Genomic DNA, 18,424 nt, shown 5'->3' with positions numbered 1-18,424 from the left:
AGGGACACTTCACCTTCCCTCGGGCCAGCAGAGCCTGCCGGCCCTGCTTGGTCCAGAGTAAAGCTGTGCATTGTGCCCAAGTCCTCCGATGCAGGAGTGAGGGGTGAGGGACATAACTCCGCTGTCTGGATCGGGCAAAGCCAGGGGGACGGAAGAGGTGACGCTGTTCCAGTCTTGGAAGCAGAGGGTTGAAGCTTCACTGAAAAGCAGTGCTGTGCAAGAATCTGTAGCCCCTGTGCTGCTTCTTGCCCGTGGCGTGGAGGGGTGACGCGTACCTGCCTGGGTGATCCACGGAAGGAGCGTGAGCAACATCGGCAAAGCATCCAGCAAGAGCTGGAGGAGAATCTCCAGTCTAGAGTGTAAATCCCCAGGGCTCCTTGTTAGGTTAATGAAGAAGCTGTCTTCTTTTCCACTCTGTTTGATTTGATTGGCTTCTCTGGGGGCAAGAAGGCGATTTCTTTTGCTGTGGAGTAAGGATTTGCTTATCAGCAAAGGCATGGCATAAACCTGTGCTGAGGCACACCGTAGTGAACATGGCACATGCTTCTGTGTGTGGTGTTCAGCTGTCCAAGACATTTACAGAGATGCAGAGCTCCTGCAAGCATGATACATAGGTACGGGGCAAAGCCACACACCGTAGGGCTGCGAGTTTCCACGCATACGTGCAATGAACACAAGCACAGTACGCGAGAGGACGGTATGGAACATGCACCACGCACAAAAGGATAACGCATGCAGACATGCAAATGTTGAATATTCAGCCATGACGTGCAGGGCTGTGCAGACCGTGTTGAATACAACAGAGCATGTACTCAGCACAAAACGTGTTGTGTGTACCGGTATTGTAACAGTCAGTCACAATAGACCGCTTCAGCTGGGCACGGGATGGCTGCTGGGCATGCGGAACATGCACCTCCAGGCAGAGCGTGTGCTGCAGAAGAGCTGGTATCACCCCCTTCTCCCCCCACGTAATGAGTAAAGTAGCTCATTACATTAAAAGCCTGACGTATTTTTTATGATTATGATTAAATTGTCTCATCAGCATTTGCTAGGTGAGGGGTCACACGGAGGTTTTGGGGTGGGCAGGGGGAGAAAAGGAGTCTGCACAGACAGACTCTCTCGTGTAACATTGACAAGACAAAACTTTGCGTATTTTGGATTGTCTCCACACCACAGGGCTCTGGTTGGGCTATAAATTATTAGTGCCAGTACAAAGCACAGTTTATCTGCGGGCTCACATGGAGGCACCAATAACATTAATAATTTAAAAAATGTTAATAATTTAGAAATCTTTTTTTTTTAATTGCTTTTCAACCCCCCTCCTCCGCCCCCATTCTCCCAGTGGCATTCATCCCACATTCTGAATTCAGTCTGTCTCCGTGCCTGGAACCTCCATCCGCCAGCGTCCCACTGTCAATCAATCTGATTTCCCAACTGTCAGCGTGCAGGATTGTAAATAACAGCTCCTCGGGGGGGCCTGGGCGAGGGGTAGGGGCGCAGGGGAGGGGAGGAGGGGAGAGGAGAGGGTGTGCGTGTGGGGGGTTGTTGCGGTCATTCAGGATCAATGCGGCTTCTGGAACTGGCTGCATGCCAGCCTTCTAAATTACAGGCGCTGTGGCAATAAGGAGTGACCTGGGTTTTTCAGATAATTAATTTATAAACATTGAAGGTGCACGGTCCCTGGCTCGGAGAATTCTCTAGGCTTTTTATGTGATCTGATGGGGTTTGTTGTTTCGCTATTTCTTACGTGCTTTTGCAGTTCAAAACTGTACGTCATTTTAATGTTTGTCCCTTCAGTTGAGGGCGTGGGGACAGGGATTGTGTGTGCATGAATGAGGCTAGAAACGTTCAGGTACTGATGTCGTCCTTACCGCCAGCAAAAATAGCAGCTGTGCAAGTGTTTCCACCCCAACTTGCAGTCCCACCATGGGGCTTCAGCCCTGACCATCACCAAAATATCTGATGAAGGGATTGGTGAAGCTCGGGCTGGGCTGGGCACATCTTGGGGCTAACAGGAATATGGATGGCTGGGATTTCCAGAACCGAAGGAGAACAGCGTGGTGGTACGAAGGAAGGCAAGGAGATGGAAAGTGTATCGTTACCAGGGTCATGCAACACTTACATTAACCTAGCTTTATGAATCAGCTGTGAGGAGAGGACTAATACGCTGCTGGATGTGGAGTGCTTTGAAAATCTCAATATGCGAGTTGGTCCTGACCAGGGTGTGTTCATTAAGATAAATCTTCCTCTCCTCCTCTCCCCAGCTGTGTTTTGGTTTCCTTTTGCGGAGTGGTACGCAGCGAGTGTACGAAGGTTTCCTGTAAGCGTGCATCTGTGTGCGCGTTTCCCGTGTATCACATGAACGGCAGCGGAGGTTTTGTTGTGGGTTACAAGCAAGTTGGGTGTAGGGTGTTGTCAAAGAGGTATAGGAACTACGGGGCTCCTGATGCTTAACTGCGAGAGAGTAGCGCTCTGGAAAAAGCCTCCGTCAGGGCAACTGGTACGGATGTCCGTGTCACCAGACCTTCTCATAGGTCTGTCCAGCTGCGTTGTTCCCTGAGAAGGCAAGTGCAATGGCAAGCCAGCTGTACTTGGATCGCCTGCTCTTCCTTGGAGTACGCCGTGATCCCCATTAACACGTGCTCGTGGTGTACCTGGCTATGCCTGCGTTGTCCATCACACGGCACTTGCGTGGGCAGCTCGTCTACGCCAACACCCACCCTGGAAGGCTATACACGCGTATAACCTGTCATTGCACAGTCCGCCTGTGTTATTGCAGAGGGTTCTGCAATGGTACCGCGGCAGCACGGGTTTAACAAGGGGTGCGTTTCTGACCATGGTCATCGTGGTCTGATGAAAGTGGTGTTGCCTAAGGCTGGAAGGGGCCCCTTTCTGTACCCCATCCTCATCTGCTCTGTGGCCCAGCCCTTTACTTTCCTACAGCAGAGCTGCCCTGGGCAGGTACAGACCTGCGTCCCCCGGCTCTGGGCGGCTGGCTGGGGGGGTTCACCATGCTTAGGGAAACAGCCCTCGGTGCTCTGGGGCGCCGCAGCCCCCAGGCTGTACCTGCTAGCAGGGATGGGGGCTCCCCGCCGAGGGCGTAGGGGCCCCCCAGGGAAACGGCCCCCATCCCCTGCTTTCGGCAGCAGCCGGAGATGCTGGGGCAGGGAGGGCTTCACAGCGGGAGATGCCGGGCCGTGGTTTTGGGGGGGGAGCGCTGCCCCGCCGGGGGGCCCGGGCGCAGAGCGCTGCCTGCGGCAAAGCCGGCGGCCCCGGGGTCTGGGCCGGCTAAAATCGGCGGTGGCCAGCGAGGGGCCTGCGGATGGCGGAGGCGCTGCGCGCTGCCCTCCGCGGGGGGCCGGGGCCGGGGCCGGGGCCGGGGCCGGCGGGAGCGGAGCGGGGCGGGCGGGGGGACGCGGCCGGGCCCCGGCAGCAGCAGGTGGGGCCGGGGCAGGTGGGGCCGCCCCCGGTGCGCGGCGAGCCGCGGCCCGGGGCTGCGCGGGGGCAGGCGGGTGCCCGGGGAAAGCCTCCCTCTCCTTCTCGTCTCCCCCCCTTCCATCCTTCCTTCCCTCCCTTTTTTCCTCCCTCCCTCCCTCCTTCCCTCCCTCCAACAGGAAGGCAATTAAACAGCAATCCACCCCCTCCCGTAGTTGCACAATTTCCTCCGCTGCCAAACTCCCTTGGCGGCGGAGGCGGATCCCGCTAAGAGCCCGCTCCGCCGGGTGAGTGCCCGGGGCAGGGGAGCCGCAGGGCCGGCCGCGCTCCCCCGCCTCCCCGGCGCTTGACAGCTTGCCCGCACCGCGGGGACGGGCGGCGAGGGGGGGCAAAGGAGCCGGCTGTCGCCCGAGGGGCTGCGGGGAGGGACGGGACGGGACGGGACGGGAGCAGCCCCGGAGCAGCAGCCCTGCCGCCCGCGGGGAGCCGGGAGCAGCCCCGGCGCAGCAGCCCGGGCGGTGCGCGGCTGCAGCGGGGCGCCGGAGCAGCCCCGCGGCGGAGGGCGGGCGGGCGGTGGGTGCCTCCGTCCATCCGTCCGTCCGACCGTCCGTGGGCGCGGGGCGGCGGGGCGGGGGGCGATGCCGGGGCCCGTACCGGGCAGCAGCTCATCCCTTCCCTCTCCCCAGATCTCCTCCGGGCGCGGCAAGAGGTGGCGGCGGCGGCGCGCAACCCCGGCGCGATGGAAGCGCACATCCCCTCGGCCAGCAACTCTTCCAGCCAGCGGAGGAAGCAGGGCCTCCCCCAGCACAGGGACACCCACTTCCCCGAGAGGTACCGCGGGGGCGGCTCCGCCGGGGGACGGGGACGGGCCGGCCGCGGCTCACCCCCGCCCCGGGGCGGGGTTTGCTCCAGCCGCCAGGCCCGGCGGGGGGGTACGGGGCGGGGGGGCTCTCGGACCGGTGTGCAGCCTCGGAGCCGGGCTGGAAAGGCGTGTGCACGGGGGCCGGGGGGCTGCGGGAGCGGGGGGTGCCGGTGCCCGCGGGGGCGGGCAGATTTGATGTGTCCCCGTGATGTGTTAACGTCCCCCTGGACGTTTGCACCCTTGGGCGTTACGCCCAGGTGCCAAAGCATGGTTTTGCATGTGTGCCTGCCACGCGCTGGGATGCCTGTACGCAATTTGTGCTTGTGCACGTGTGCATTCACATCCAGCTTGGCGACTGGCTGGCTGGTGGGCACGACCCCAGTCCTGCCTTGGATCTCCAGAGCAGATGCTAGACTCTAACCTGTTCTTTGGCACAGAGCAAGTTAAGATGTTTAAGTTTGCATTTTATAGCATCCCCAGATAATGAGAGAGAACGAATGCTCTAGGATGGAATAGAAAAAGAAGAAATGTTATTTTTTGAGGAAGAAGGAGGCATGGCTTCCCTTTACCACTGACAGGAGTGCTGGAAAGCTGATTCCCCCCTCACCCCCCCGGAAATTCTAGCTCATTTATCTTGCTCTGTGCCATGAGCCATTCCCTCCACAATCTAGAACTTCAGAAGGATATTAAATTGAAGCTGCATGCGTTTCTGACAAGGATAGCAGAGGCGGGAGAGGGCCTGGCAGCCACAGGGACGCAAAGGCTCTGGGTATCACGGGACAAGCCGTGAAAGGCTCTAGTATCTAGACTTTTTTGGCTTTCATCTTGGGGTGGGGGCAGGCAGCAGGCTGCAATATTAATGCTATAGCGGGCATATGTATGTGTTGGGTTCAGAGTCGTGTCCCCCCCATTTATGGCCTTGGAGATCCTGTCTGGTTTTCCTTCTTTCTGCCCAATGGGTTTGCAACGTGTAGGGGCTGGGCAGACCTGGTAAACCTTTCTCCTGCAGGGTGTACTTTGGCTAACCCACCTAATAAAATCCAGCCCAGTCCATGTGGATTGTAGGCAGACCTGTGAGGAATGCAGAGATAGATGAGTTTCAGCGCAGCCAGTCATCAGGAAAATTTCTCCAGCTATGTGTGGCCTGGAGCCGTGCCAGGCCAGCCGGAGGCCTGGCTGGAAAGGCGCGTACGGAAGGGTGGAGGTTGCGTATGGTGAGGTGCTGCACATAGGAGGAGCAAACTGAAAATGAATTAGATATGTATCACATCCAGAGGTGCTTGCCGCTGCCAGACAGGTGTTCTAGCTAATGGAGCTGGGCTAGGCCAGGAAGCGTTAAATCATTTGGGAAGAGGGTGTTATCTAGCAGGTTAAGTAGAGGACTGGAGTTAAGGCTGGTGTTCCTCCCCCGTTGTGGGAGGGAGAGAGGAGTTACTCGCTAGCTCAGGGGACAGAGGCTGAAGGCCAGAGTTAACGGTGTGAAAAGACCCCTACTTCTCATCTTGGTTCAGTTCTCCAAGTAGCCCTATGAGCAGTTGCATTGGTGTAAGTGAGAGGGAAATCCTGGCGAGGCGAGGAGGGGGAAGGGAACACATAGGGGCACAACCTGCCTTTGATGTTGAGAGAAATGTCTGTGGGACCTTGGATTAAGTTTGCAGGAGTCACTGTGTGTCTCAGGTTGCCTTGCTGCACGGTGACAGTGGTTCTCATTGTGAAAGCAGGTTGTACTCAGTGTTTGGGAAGGCCTTTGAGCACCTCAGTTCAGAGAGCAGTGTAATGTGGGTGTTGTGTGGAGCAAGGATATTTGCACCCATTTGTAAAGGTCTAGTTATTTGCCTATAAGCAAGACCAGCCTGTGGCTGTGTTGGTGGGAACAAAACAAAGAAGCTGTCTTTTTTTCTGTGATACATATTCTGTAGTCTCATTGCTGTCTAAGAGTTTGCAGACCGAAACAAGGTTCATAGCACACTATCAGCCCTGGTTTTGTTTTACTACACTGCTCCCGCCTTGGGCCGTACGTACAGGACCTGCTCTAAATGCCCGGGCAGAGTAGTTCTCCAAGGAGCTTTGGGACAAACCATGTGGAACATGACCATGGTGGGCCTGGCCGGGCACGTCCCGTGCTTCCTCCCTCCGCCATGCCAAGGCACGGCAGACCAGCCTGCTTGTTTTTTCTGCAGCCACCTGCTCCCAAAAGGAGGGCGTGAGAAGGCCGTGTGTGGCCTGCCTCCTTGGCCAGGCTCTCAGGTGTGATAATCCCCGGTCAGCGGAGCTGGGGAGTCCTGCTGGGAAATGGGAAGCTACAACTATGCCCCGTAGTCACGACTTGGTCAGTCTGCTCGACATCAGTTCACGTGATTGTTATTTCTCCCCAGAGGTCTGGCAGCCACCTGATTGTCACTAAGGGTCAGCACCTATCACTCTGCTCCCACTCAGAAATGGCCTGGTTGGAGCTGTCACATGCAAACTGTTTCTTGCTGTTTTGCCAAAGCACCATGAGCGTTTTTAGGTAGGCCAGGAGAAGCCGTGGCCAAGTACTGTAAGGCAGTAAAGCACTGTATGGGTTAATTTCTCCCTTTCATTCTCGCTGTTGCTGTTAGCCTTGGGTTTGTACTTGGCTGCCATGGTCTTTGTCAACAGGGTAAATCAAAGGACCCTCTGTGCACCTTTATTATGAAGGTACAGAAGTTTTAAAAGGTTCAGGTAGGCACTGACAGAGGAGAAGGCGATGGAGGAAGCTGGCTCACGTACGTCGGCAAACTGTAGGTAGATTTACGGCATCTCCTTTTCCAGGAGCAGAAGTAATAACCCATGATGCAGGGGGATGTGAACTGTTTGGCATGGCATTAAAATTCCATTTCAGCTTCCTATTGGGAGATCTGTGGGGATCAGGTCAGCTCTCAAGTGCAGCAGCTTTGTGGGCAAGAATAATTAGCCACTCCAGACTTCAGCCATTACGTCTGGCAAAGCAAGGGGGGAAAACCCATACTGGTGACCCAGTTTTATTTATCGGGGCAATGCTGCTGTTTTTGCAGAGACCTGTACCTGCTAGTGGGAACTATAGATACAGTTCTCCAGTTTCCAGGTGTGAAGAGGAGGGTGGTGAGTCTGAGCTAGGGAACGCTTGGGAAGAGGGGTACGTTCAGACATTTGTCAGCTAGTTAGCATCCATCTTTGCTGGTCAGAAACAGGCTGGTAGGTTTAGTGATAATGCCCAAGGCAGGCAGGTGGGTACTGGCTCTGAAGGAGATGATACACACACGTGTGCACGCAGACACACTGAATGTGGGTTTTCTTGCACCAGCTTCCAAGGTCCTTTTGGCGGAGTAAGGGTCCCTTCACCTCTTTGCTCCAGCTTCCTCATCTGTCGAAAAGAGTTAGTAAAAGTGGTATGTCTTGCCAGAAGTAGACTCAAGCTGCAGGCTTGAATCCGTTTGGTTTCATGGTTTTTGTTTCCTAAATCCTTCTCTAGATTGATTCAGGCTTGGATTATAGAACGCCAGGACCTAGTGGTTTGTTTGAAAAGATTGTTGAGTTCAGTGTTATAAAAAGACTTGGAAGAGGAAAGGGTACAACTCAAAGGTGTCGTTGTAACTACTCCAGCCTGGAGTACTTCCCATCTCCAAACTGCTCTGCCTCCTGCAAAAATGGCAGGTGGCTGTAGCCTGCAGAGATGCAGAGTGGCTTGGATCCTACTCCTTGGATCCTCTCTCCAAAATTTGTTGGCAACGTACTGGGTTTTGCTGGGGTCGTTTAGCCTGGCATGTTCTTACCCAGGGTGCTCATCTCCTGGTACGTGCTGCAGAACTCACTCCTGATTGTACTCTTGAACAGAGCAGACTGCTGCTCACAGAGCAGGCTAGCGTGTGTGTGAAGCCTAGGGAACACTTGCCTTCATCCCCCTTTCGGGAAAGACTTCTACAGCCTGCAAAGGAAAAGCATGGCAAATGGAAGGTGCGCAGACTAGGCTGGACGAGCTGCTTAGCAGTGTGATCAGTGTGGTGAAGCTTGTTGGCTAAATACGGTGCATCAGTTCTGTGTTATGAGTTGGTAGGAGCTTGTTCGTATGCGTACAGTATATGGCATGGGGTCTGTGTGGGAGAACCTGCCTCTCTCTTGCAGGAGGGGGAGAAGGCAGATGATAGTCAGAGAAAGGGCCTGTTGAGGTAGACACTTTGGTAATAGCATTCGGCCGTCTCTGGTACTGTCTATAAGCAGCACTGAGGACACAGTTCATCTTCTAGGACCATAGACAATTATGGGGTGAAGGCAGGAGGGATGCCAAGGAGCAAGAAATACTGCCTGCGTGAGATGCCATCAGCATCCTGATCTGCTGGGGTCCCGGGAAGCCAAGCCCTTTGGCTGGAGTGTTCTGGGAGCGGGAGCCGCAGAGTCTGAAAGATGCACTCGTTGCCCTGCCATTGCAGTAAGCTGACAAACATTGTGCATCAGCCAGAGGCCTTTCTCTGCGCAAAGATGTGCCTGAAATACCCTGCAAGGATTTTTTGGATTGGGTTCTTTCCATCTGCTGTTGCTATCATTTTTTCTTTCACTACCTAATTCCGCCCCCCCCCCCCCGCATCGCGGAGGCTTTGCTTTGCACTCCTGTGCTCCTTGGGCCCATTCTCCTGCCCTCTCTGGACACCTTCTCTCTCCTACTGTTACCTACCCCAGCCTCGCATCCCCCTCTCTGCTCTGAGTGCTGTATCCCTCTTTCTCTGATTTTTGCACTGGGAGGATTCCTCACCAGATCCCAGCTGGCTGAATGTTATGCAGAGCAAAGGCCAAAGAGCTTGACCTGATTTAACTAATTTGGTTTTAGCACCAGTTCGGATTTTGAGGGAGCAGTTTCCCCTGGCAGCATAAACCAGACCCTCTCTCTGTCCAGGCCTCCTTGCTGCCCTAGAAGGGCAGCGCCAGTACGTGTCTGTCTCTGCCTGGAAATCCCGAACACCATTTTTAGAAAGCCCTTTCATTTTATTTATTTTCCCTTCCTGGCACAGACAGTGTCTGCGGATGGCGAACCAGCAAGGAGCTGTGTGCTGCTTGCCTATTACCTCAGGTTTAAAGTGTCTCTTCCTATCAAATGCAAAGCAGAAGAAAGCAGAGCTTTCATGCATTCTTTTTTTTTCCCCTCTTCCATCCGTTCTAAATTTATTTCCATGCCTTGCCGGTTTCAATCTGCATTTCCTGACCCTCTCACATCTCCAGTCACAGCCTGTGCTCCGAGCTTTCCTTTTGAGCTTGGAGTGAGTCGGGGGGAGCACTGCTCTGGGCTTGGGAGGATAGGATGGGGTTAAAGTGAAAGGCTTGGTTTTAACAGTATAATGTGTAACCCCATAATGACTTTAAATATTGATTATTTGAAGGCCATTAGTGCTTATTGTTAAAGAAAAGTCGATACTTTTTAAGCCTTGTGAACCATTTGTCTCCTGTTAAAGGACATATCAAATTTAGCAGCATGCAGTGCAAATCCCCTAATACCCTGCTCACAAGCCTCCAGCTGGCATATTAGGGGGGAAAAAAAGGAGGTGGGGGAAGGAATATGCAGTAACACAGAATTGCTCTCTGCAAGGTAAGGACAAGGCTTATCAGATGTAATTGCCAAGGGCTAAATTCACATTCTCAGAGTATGGAACTGTAATTTAGCCCTTACTCTGAGAGGCGGAAGAAGAGGAGGAAGGAAATTAATGGGGGGTTGAAGGCTGATGTGTACCTGAGAAAGCTTGCAAGGATTTGTGTTTTGGTACACGTCTGTCTAAAAGCACAGTAGCCTTTGTTAAGGTCTCTGGGGCTTTTTACTCCACGGTTGCCAATTCATTTCCAAGCTTGCTTGGAAGCAGTTGGCTGTATCTGTACCAGGCAGCCTGGGAGGGCTTTCCAGCTCTGTGCCAGGACAGGACCTGGTCGTATTCCCTCCCTCCTGTGCCAGGTTTCCATGCCAAGGATCAGGCAGATGGGCTGGAAGGGAGCAGCGGCAGGCTCCAACAGGTTCCCCGCCTGGATGGCCAGGAGGCTGGGTTTGTGGGACGGCAGGAAGCGTCTGTCCTTCGTGGTAACGCAGGCGGTGTGAATCACTGCTCCTCGGGGGCTCCGCAGCATGAGCTAGGGAGTATCCATCTACCTGCAGGGAGAAGAGTCCCTTGTCCCCTGAATATTCATGAGCATACCTGCTTTCTTTCTAAGTTACCTACTCCTGGGGACTGATGCTGAGCGTTAGGGGGATGGCAGGAGAGGTGCGATGACTCCTTGTTTGGCCGCATGCGGCCTCCCTTCTCTGACTTCAGGCCACAGACTCCACGGGTGTAACAGTGCCCGTTGCGGGACCTGTGGTCGGTCCTGTTCACCTGGCCTCACCTAGCACCTTCGCCCTTGCGCGTTTGATGGAGAGCTCCAGCGTCGCTGAGGGAACGATGCTGGGGTCTCCGTGTGGTCTGCTCTGTCAGGCAGGCGTGATGACAGCACGTGTAAATGTGTCTCCCTGAATTTTCTAAACCTTTGGACTCATCCCCAGCGTGTGGTGTGTGTGTATCATAAGCAGCCACCGACCTCTCACGTTCGAAGTCGCTCCCGATGTGTTTCTTACGGCCCCTCTTACAGCTCCCACCAGCCCCTTCCGAGCCACCGCAGGCTGCTGCGCTCAGCCGCGTGCGTGGCAGCCTGCTCGGGTCCCGCAGCAACTGCTTCGCTCTGCCACCCCCCCCCCCAGCCGGGGCATCGCTCCCCGGCCAGTCCAAAGTACGAGCTGATCCCTGGCCCCAAAAGGCAGGGAAGCTGCAGAGCTCTGATGAGAGGACAGAGGGAAGGAACTGCAGGGTCTCGAGTAGATGTGAATTCCTTAGGGATCAAAGTTAGGCCCTGTAGTGCAACATTAAAGCATAAAAATAGCCTCTGATTAACACAGGGCTGCCACCAAAAGGAGAACCTTTTATTTTCCAGTGCCCAGTCCCAGTTCCCATCAAACACTATACTTCCTGGGCACAGATTGTCTCGTCTTGGCCAAAATCAAGAAGGTCTCTTTGTTTTTAGCATTTCCTTCTGAGCTCTCTGTGTGCAGCCTGCACCTGGGGCTTCTGTGCATTGCTGTCTCTCCTACAGGATCCCCTTTTCTGCATTTATAGAAGGCAGGGAGGGCATGGCCACTGCTTGCCTGGCCATGGAATGGTTAAAAGCGACTTGATTTCCTAAATTGCTTCTTATAAAACGAACAGCACGTCTGCCAGGCTCGTCTCCCCATGATTACAGCTAATTACGATCGAACGGACACCTCCTAGCCCCCGTCATGCCGCTTTAATTGTCCGTTACTCATCTGCAGGCTGTCCGGGGTGGCAAAGCACTTGGCAGCCCAGCGACCGAGGCCTCGGCTAATTGTGAGGCCTCGGGGATTAGGGCAGGTGATTACACACTTCATGGTGTAATTACATAAGCATCGCTTGGCTGCTGCCCCGGCTCTGAGCCGAAGGTCACGCGCTGCGTTACCTGAGATTAATTGGAGCTGCCACTGAAGTGCGAGGTGCTGGCGGAGCGGTTATACGATTAGCATTAACATTTCAACAGCGACGGATCGATCTGTGGCTCTCCTCCAGACACAGCGAGCTGTGCAATTAGTTTAGAGGAGAGCTAGGGGAGGAAGGAGGAGGAAAGGAGACGGAGACAGCCAGGGGAAGGGGAGCAGGGGAGCAGAGACAGACGGGAAGGGGGGAGGCAGAGACAGGCAGATGGGCAAGGGGTAGGGAGAAGGAGGAATTTCGGAGGGGAATCTCAGCCCCTTCCGTGCTGTGGATCAGCGTGTGGCAGTGTTTTGTAGTGGCTGCTGCATAGAATGAGGATAAAACTATGCCGGGAAGACCTAGGGAAAGGACAGGAATCCTTTCCTTGCCCACCTCATCCCCAAAGACTCCTTGTCTGGCTTTTCATGAGCCGTGGCGGTAATCCATCCCCAGCTGTGTGGGATGGGGGCATGGATGGCTGGGACGCTCACATGATCCCATGCTCGAAGGTCATCCCCCCGCTGAAAGGGGGAGCATGGTTGTGCGTATGGTCTGTTTGTTGCAAAGTCACACGCACCTTCTTGCTCCCTTTCTCTTGCCCTCCAGTCTCTCCTGAAGCAGATTTTATAGGGAGATATTGTAAAATGAAAATAAACGGCACAGCACTTGGCTTTGCCTCTAGATGCCCTGGTGAAGGTAATAATGTTGTAAGTGGCCATCAAAAGGAATTAAGAGACGTGCAGCCGGAAAGCAGAGATTTGCTTGCAGGCTCCCAGGGCAGATTTGACTAATGGAGGAGACCTTGGCTCTTATTCCCTTCCTGCCTTTTTTTTTTCCCCCCTCTCCCCCTCTGCCCCCGCAAGCAAGCAAGTGCTACCTGCCTTGCTTCCAGGTATTGTCCTCTTCCCCACCCCTCAAACCTGCCTCTTCCAGCTTGCTTGCCACCTTCCATCTGCTCTGCCCGTTGTGGCTAGCGTTGCCCGCCCCTTCTCCAGTAGTACTCCTTTCCACTGACCCCCGGCACCTCCTGCTCACATCCCTCTCCCCAGCTCTCCTGTCTGTGTCTTCCTCTACATCACTTAAAGCTTTTCTCTCCGGAATTAAAGATGACCTGTTGTCCCAGCTAGGACAGCGATTTTCTTTTTTGCAAGGCATGCCAGTGATGCCTTCAAATCTTCCCAGACCCGCTCTCCAGCTCCCAAAATATAGCATGCCTTTTCAGTTGTAAGGTAGTTGAGATAGAAACCTAAGCTTGCTAAGGGGACAGGCAGATGCAGCATCTTCAGCCTTGCCTTTGCTAGCCCTGGGCAGCCCAAGCCCGTTTGAGCAGCCCAGCTGAAAGGCCACAGAAGCAAACATATCAAGGTGGAAAGCGTGTGGGACCTATGGAGTCCTGGCTGCTTTCTTCCCCTTCTGGTTCTGCTTCTTTTCTTTTTTCTCTCCCTTTTAGAAGTTTTGCATATGGGTGAACAAGCATCTTTCTATCTCAGAACAGCCTCTGGTGCAGAATGCAGGGCATCCGCAGAAGGGACGGTCTTCCCGAGCCAGGGCCCTTTGGGCACTGTGGATAGAGCCTCCGGGTTTTCAACATGAATTTGTTTTCTGATTTCTGCAGGGAGATATCCCACCCACCACCTCTGCTTTCACCCCAGAATGCACCCCATATTGCCCTGGGACCCCACTTGAGACCTCCTTTCCTTGGGGTGCCTTCGGCTCTGTGCCAGACACCAGGTGAGTGCATAAGAAATGCTTGCAGTCGGCCAGGGGAAGTGGGTAGAGCGAAGACGCAGGCTGTGACAAACTGTCCTTTAGCCAGACAGCCCAGGCACATTTTCTGTGTTTCCCCGTTACTGTTGTGCTGACTTCACCCTTGGTTTGCAGCGATGGAGCAGGTTGCCTTGGCTGCTCTCTTTTTTTAATCCCCAGCAGCCTGCCTGGTCCCATGTTTCGGCAGCAGGCTGCGCTGCCTTGGGAGTGAGGGAGTAGATGGCCTCTAGAACAGAAAGGTGGCTCTCAGCTGCCCTTCCTGCTCAGTTAGCCCTCTGGGGAGCTGGCCCCGAGTTAGCAAAGAGTCAATGCTGAGATTAATAACCCCGTATTATTGTTCTCCCTGTCCCCAGGTTACGGGTTCCTACAGCCGGCACAAGCAGAGATGTTTGCACGGCAGCAAGAGATGCTACGAAAGCAAAACCTGGCAAGGTAAAGAGTGTAGAGGGCTAGCCTGCCTGGGCTTGGGTTGGATTTTTCCTTCCCTTTCCTAGCAGCAGGCAGAGTAATGTGGGGTGCTGTGCTGGGTGAGCTGTGCACAGGCGACAGAGCGGTGCCCAAGCGAGACCGATGGAAACGGTGTGCGGGTGTGGAGGCGGCATCTTGATCCTGCAAGCTCTGGTTCAGCGTGGCTGGGGGTTAGCAAGTTACTCGCAGAGCCCCCCCCCCACGTTCCCTCTCTGCCTCTCCCAATTTAGATTGGAGATGTCAGCCGAGATCATCCGCCAGAAGGAGCTGGAGAATCTCCACAGGCAAAGGCTACTGGCTGGTGACCCGCTGAGCCTGCATCCCGGCTTGCCCCCAGACCACCCGGCCCTGCGCAACGTGCACGACATCCCCGAGGGCCACCCGCTGCGGGAGGAGCTCTCCCGGAGGAACGCCATGCTGGTGCTGCGGCACAATAACACTCCCCTGCTCTCCCTCAACCCCAGCGTCCCCAGCAGTGCCACGCCGCCCAAGGAGCAGCCCCGGCGGGGCAGCCGGAAATCGGCACACCACCGCGCTGAGCCGCAGGGGCTGAGCGAGGCCAAGGAGCTGGCGGAGCCCCGGGCGCGGGATGGGGTGCCAGACTGTAACGACGAGGAGATGAAGGACTCTGAGAGCGATGCGGATGTGAGCGACGAGAAGCCGGAGAGCCTGAAGGCTGAGAGCAGCAGCTCGACTGCTGAGCTTAAGGAGTGCAAAGAGACGGGCAAAGTCTGTGAAGGGGCCAAGGAGCTGGGTGAAGCGACGGCTGGCCAAAATGCCCCCTGCAGCTCCTCGAGCGCCGAGTCCCCCAGCCATTTGCTTGGCCCAGGCATCAACAAAAACGAGGTGAAATATCTCCCGCCAGCTTCCATCCCACCACCTCAGCCGCTGCCCTTCGGATTCCCTTACACGATGAGCCCCTACTTCCATGCAGGTGAGTGCAGGGGGGCCTGTTGCTGAGTTACTGGCTGGAGCAGTGACGTGTTTTGCAGCGTGCTAAAAGTGGGACTCTTCCCCCTTCCCGTTCTGCAGCGTGGTTGTAGTTCTTTTTTCTCTGTAGAGAACCAAGCGCCCTCTTTTAATTGGTATAAAGGACCCCATTTGCAATGAAGCAAACCAAGGGTCATAAAGAGGGCCAGCAGGGAGAAAGTGAGTCCCAAGCACATGAGAAGGGAGATTGCAATATGATGGACTAAGGGATCTTGCAATTGCTTGGGCCTTCTTTGGAAGCCGTGTTTCCAGGGCAGACACCAGTCAGCTATGGGGGGCTTCAGGGAGGGGCAACAAAAATTATTAATGGCTGCAAGGTGCTGTCCTACAAAGTAAAGGGCCAGAAGTATTGTGTCTGGAAGGGTGGCCTGAAGGGCTGCGAAGGCTGTTGGGCTGTGCTCATGTGATTTCCAAGCAGTGGGGATTGGAGGGGCGAGGTTGGAGAGAAACACCCAGATACAGCAGGAGAACGGAACGGACGGAGAGCTTCCCAGGGTGACTTGGATCGGCCCTGCGTGGGCAGAGGCCGCAGGCTGGTGGTGAGGCTGTTCTGCAGGGAGAGGCGCAGATGGCACTGGGGATGTGCGGGGCTGGAGGGTGGCTGGCTGGTTCCCACGTGCTCGGTTCTCCCTCAGCGCATTGCCCTGGTTTGAGGAGAGGGAAATGAAGCATTAAGGCTGCAGCATTTTCCTCCCTGCCGAGTATCACATCCGGGACATTTCCAGGGTAGCGTGTGAGACAGCACCTTTGGGATGGGGTGTCAGAGAGTTCCCCAGCAGTGACTGACACATCTTGGCTGCCCCATGCCCTTGGAGGTGTCAGAGTTACCACTGCCGTGCCCCTTTTCCAGGGCAGAGGTAGACGGGCTCTTTCCCCTGCCTGTGGCATATTTCGCAGTCTCACAGGCACTGGTATAGCTGGATTGGTGCCGGTTGGATGGGACAGGCAGGCAGGGAAGTCGTTGCCAGCTCGCTCTCTCAGCGGCGCGGTCCCTTGGGCTGTGGAGATGGGCAGCAGAGGCAGGCACAGCTGGAGCCAGAAGGGAGCAGTGAGTACGGGTGGTACAAAGTGGCGTTTCAAATCCTGGTAGCTGGTCTGCCCAGGGGTCTCCTGTGGGCAGAGCAGGGTGGCAGCCCCGCTAGCCTAGCCAAGAGCCAAAATCTGCCTCAGCTAATTACTTGGCTGAGCAATTAGCAGGAGGTAGGACCTCCTGCCACGTGGAGGAGGGAGAAAGGGGGGCATAGCATGTGGGTTGCTGAGGCTGCCTGTTTTCTATGCAAAGAGCTGCCGCGGTTGTGAACGCGGCTGCCCATCGCTCATTAGAGCTGCCTTCCAACCAGGAAGGAGGAAGCGATTTTTCTGTGACAGGCAGGTGGCCAACATGATAAATATTCCTGCTGCCTTGGGCTGCTGAGGCTTCCTCGCAGGAGCCTTTTTCTCCCGGCCATTAAAAAGGGAAATGCACGGCTCTGTGGTGCTCATCGCTTGTGTGAGGCTCTGCAGGGAGGCCTGGATTGTAGATGGGTTTCCTCCCTCCCCCAGCAATCCGCGAGTTACTGTAATAGGCCATTTATTATTATCACTTCGAATTTATATCACGATCGTGTCTTGAGGCCTCGGCAAAGATCAGGGCTGTGTTTCACTGCCCAGTTCCCAGGCACTCCTGATTTGTGGAGCCTGTTCCAGCGTTGTAGGTCTTCTCCTGAGGGCTCTTGCTTTCGGCTAGCTTCACATGTTGTCGTGGCTGTTAATATTGCCTGTTTGCGGGACAGCAGCACTGAGTTTAGGCCCTGTTGTGGAGGCACTGTACAACTCCATAGCAAAAGCTCTCACCTGAAACAGCCTTGGGAAGACAGGGCACCTTGTTCGACGCAGCACAGCAGGTCGATAGGGGAGCTGGGAGTTCAGCAACTGAAATATTGAGGGCTGTATTGATCCAAACGCTGCGGGGATCGTGGGGTGTGCTGGGGTAACGTGTGTCAATGAAAAACGTGTTACTTTGGCCCTTGGGGAAGACGGACCACCGGAAGACAGACAGACAGAACTGCACCCACCCCTCCCCCGGTGCCAGATAATTTCCGTAATCCTTTTTTTGCACAAGGACTGCTCTTTTGCCCTGGACGGTGGCAATGTTGTGCTGTACGCTGGAGGCTGGTGATATGAAGTAACCACCTAAACAAGGCAGGTAACGTGGCGGGCCCAAAGGAAGAGCCAGAGGCAGGAGAAGGGAGAAGTGGCTGGCTGAAAATGACCACTGAGGTTCAGGCAGTTCCTCTGGTCTTCCAGCAAGGGGAGGCTCCTTTGGAGGCAGAGAGCTGTTTTCTGTCCCTACTGGGAAGAATATCGATGAGGCAGCCAGAGCTGGGTCGATTCCCTGAGCTGCCTTCTGGGGATCTGGCGGCTGCTCGATGACCTCATCTCGTCAAGGTTTCAGCAGCCTTGCTCCCCTCCTCCTCCCGCCGCCCTGCTCCAGCCCCGTCCTTTGGAAAAGGTGAAGGATGGAGTGTGCAGGAGGCTAAAATCCTTCTATCGATCTGTAGTCTGGAGAGCAATTAACTCAAGCCTTCCAGTGCGGCTCCATGACCCGAGCCCTCTCTGGTGTGCGGGAAGGAGGGGGTGCATGGACAGGGAGGAATGGGAGAGGGGTTAGAGAGTGGTAGCAAAACTGATTAAACCCATAGGTGGGCTGACTTCCAAGTGGGTTTGCTTTGTGCACTGGTCTCCCAGTTGGCACCTGAATTGTCTCCTGTGATGCCAGGAGCAAAAACTCGCATGTCTCCGTGCCGCAGAGACAGCCCCATTGCAGCCTGGCTGCTGGATTTGCGGCAGAGGTTTCCCTTACTGGGATGGCCAGAAGCGTTGCTCTCCCTGACCCGTTCAGCCTTTGGCTTCTCTTCTGAAGCAGCTGGGTATCAGGAGGAGGGAGGGAAATTATAAATGGATTGCGGCATGGGCGGTGAGGGCTTTTACGTGGACACCTGTCTACAAGACACTGGCCTGGGACGATGGATTCTTTTCAGTGCCTACACGCTGGGCCCCATCTGGTGAAATGCTCTGTAATCCATTACCAGTTTCTCGGACCATCATTTATCACAGAGCAAGACAGAGGAGGCCTGGCAGGGAATAGATGCTGCCCTTTATGCATCCTCGCAGTCCAGCAGGATCCAGTGACATGTCATTATTATAATAGAAGGTGCGTCCCTTCTCGCCACTTGGCACCTATTTGTTATCATTCTCCAAACTGCCAGAGCAGTGGTGAGTGGGTGCAGCCGTGCACAGAGATGGAGCAGACGGTGCAGTATCTTCCCGAGAGGCACAGGAGGAAGGACAGGAGCCCTTCTGCTCTAGGGAATTTAAAATTATAAAGGGCCGGTGACTGGATGCCGTGTGCTGAGGGCTGGCCCTGTACTCG

General features: G+C 55.1%; 1 protein-coding gene across 1 annotated transcript in view; it reads left to right on the top strand.

Annotated features, from left to right (window-relative positions):
• SAMD11 (sterile alpha motif domain containing 11) overlaps positions 1-18,424 on the top strand; it is a gene marked incomplete at its 5' end in the record, with an annotated part of 125,574 nt that overhangs the window by 95,946 nt on the left and 11,204 nt on the right. The window contains 4 exon segments of the mRNA XM_082329064.1: positions 4,122-4,266; positions 13,403-13,518; positions 13,908-13,986; positions 14,253-14,956. Of these exon segments, the coding sequence (XP_082185190.1) occupies positions 4,122-4,266; positions 13,403-13,518; positions 13,908-13,986; positions 14,253-14,956 (1,044 nt within the window).

The sequence above is a fragment of the Platalea leucorodia genome, assembly GCF_965183815.1.
Source record: "Platalea leucorodia genome assembly, chromosome: 17".
Classification (NCBI taxonomy): Eukaryota; Metazoa; Chordata; class Aves; order Pelecaniformes; family Threskiornithidae; genus Platalea; species Platalea leucorodia.
The sequence above is the reverse complement of the archived record's forward strand: the minus strand, read 5'-3'. Positions and strand labels throughout refer to the sequence as shown.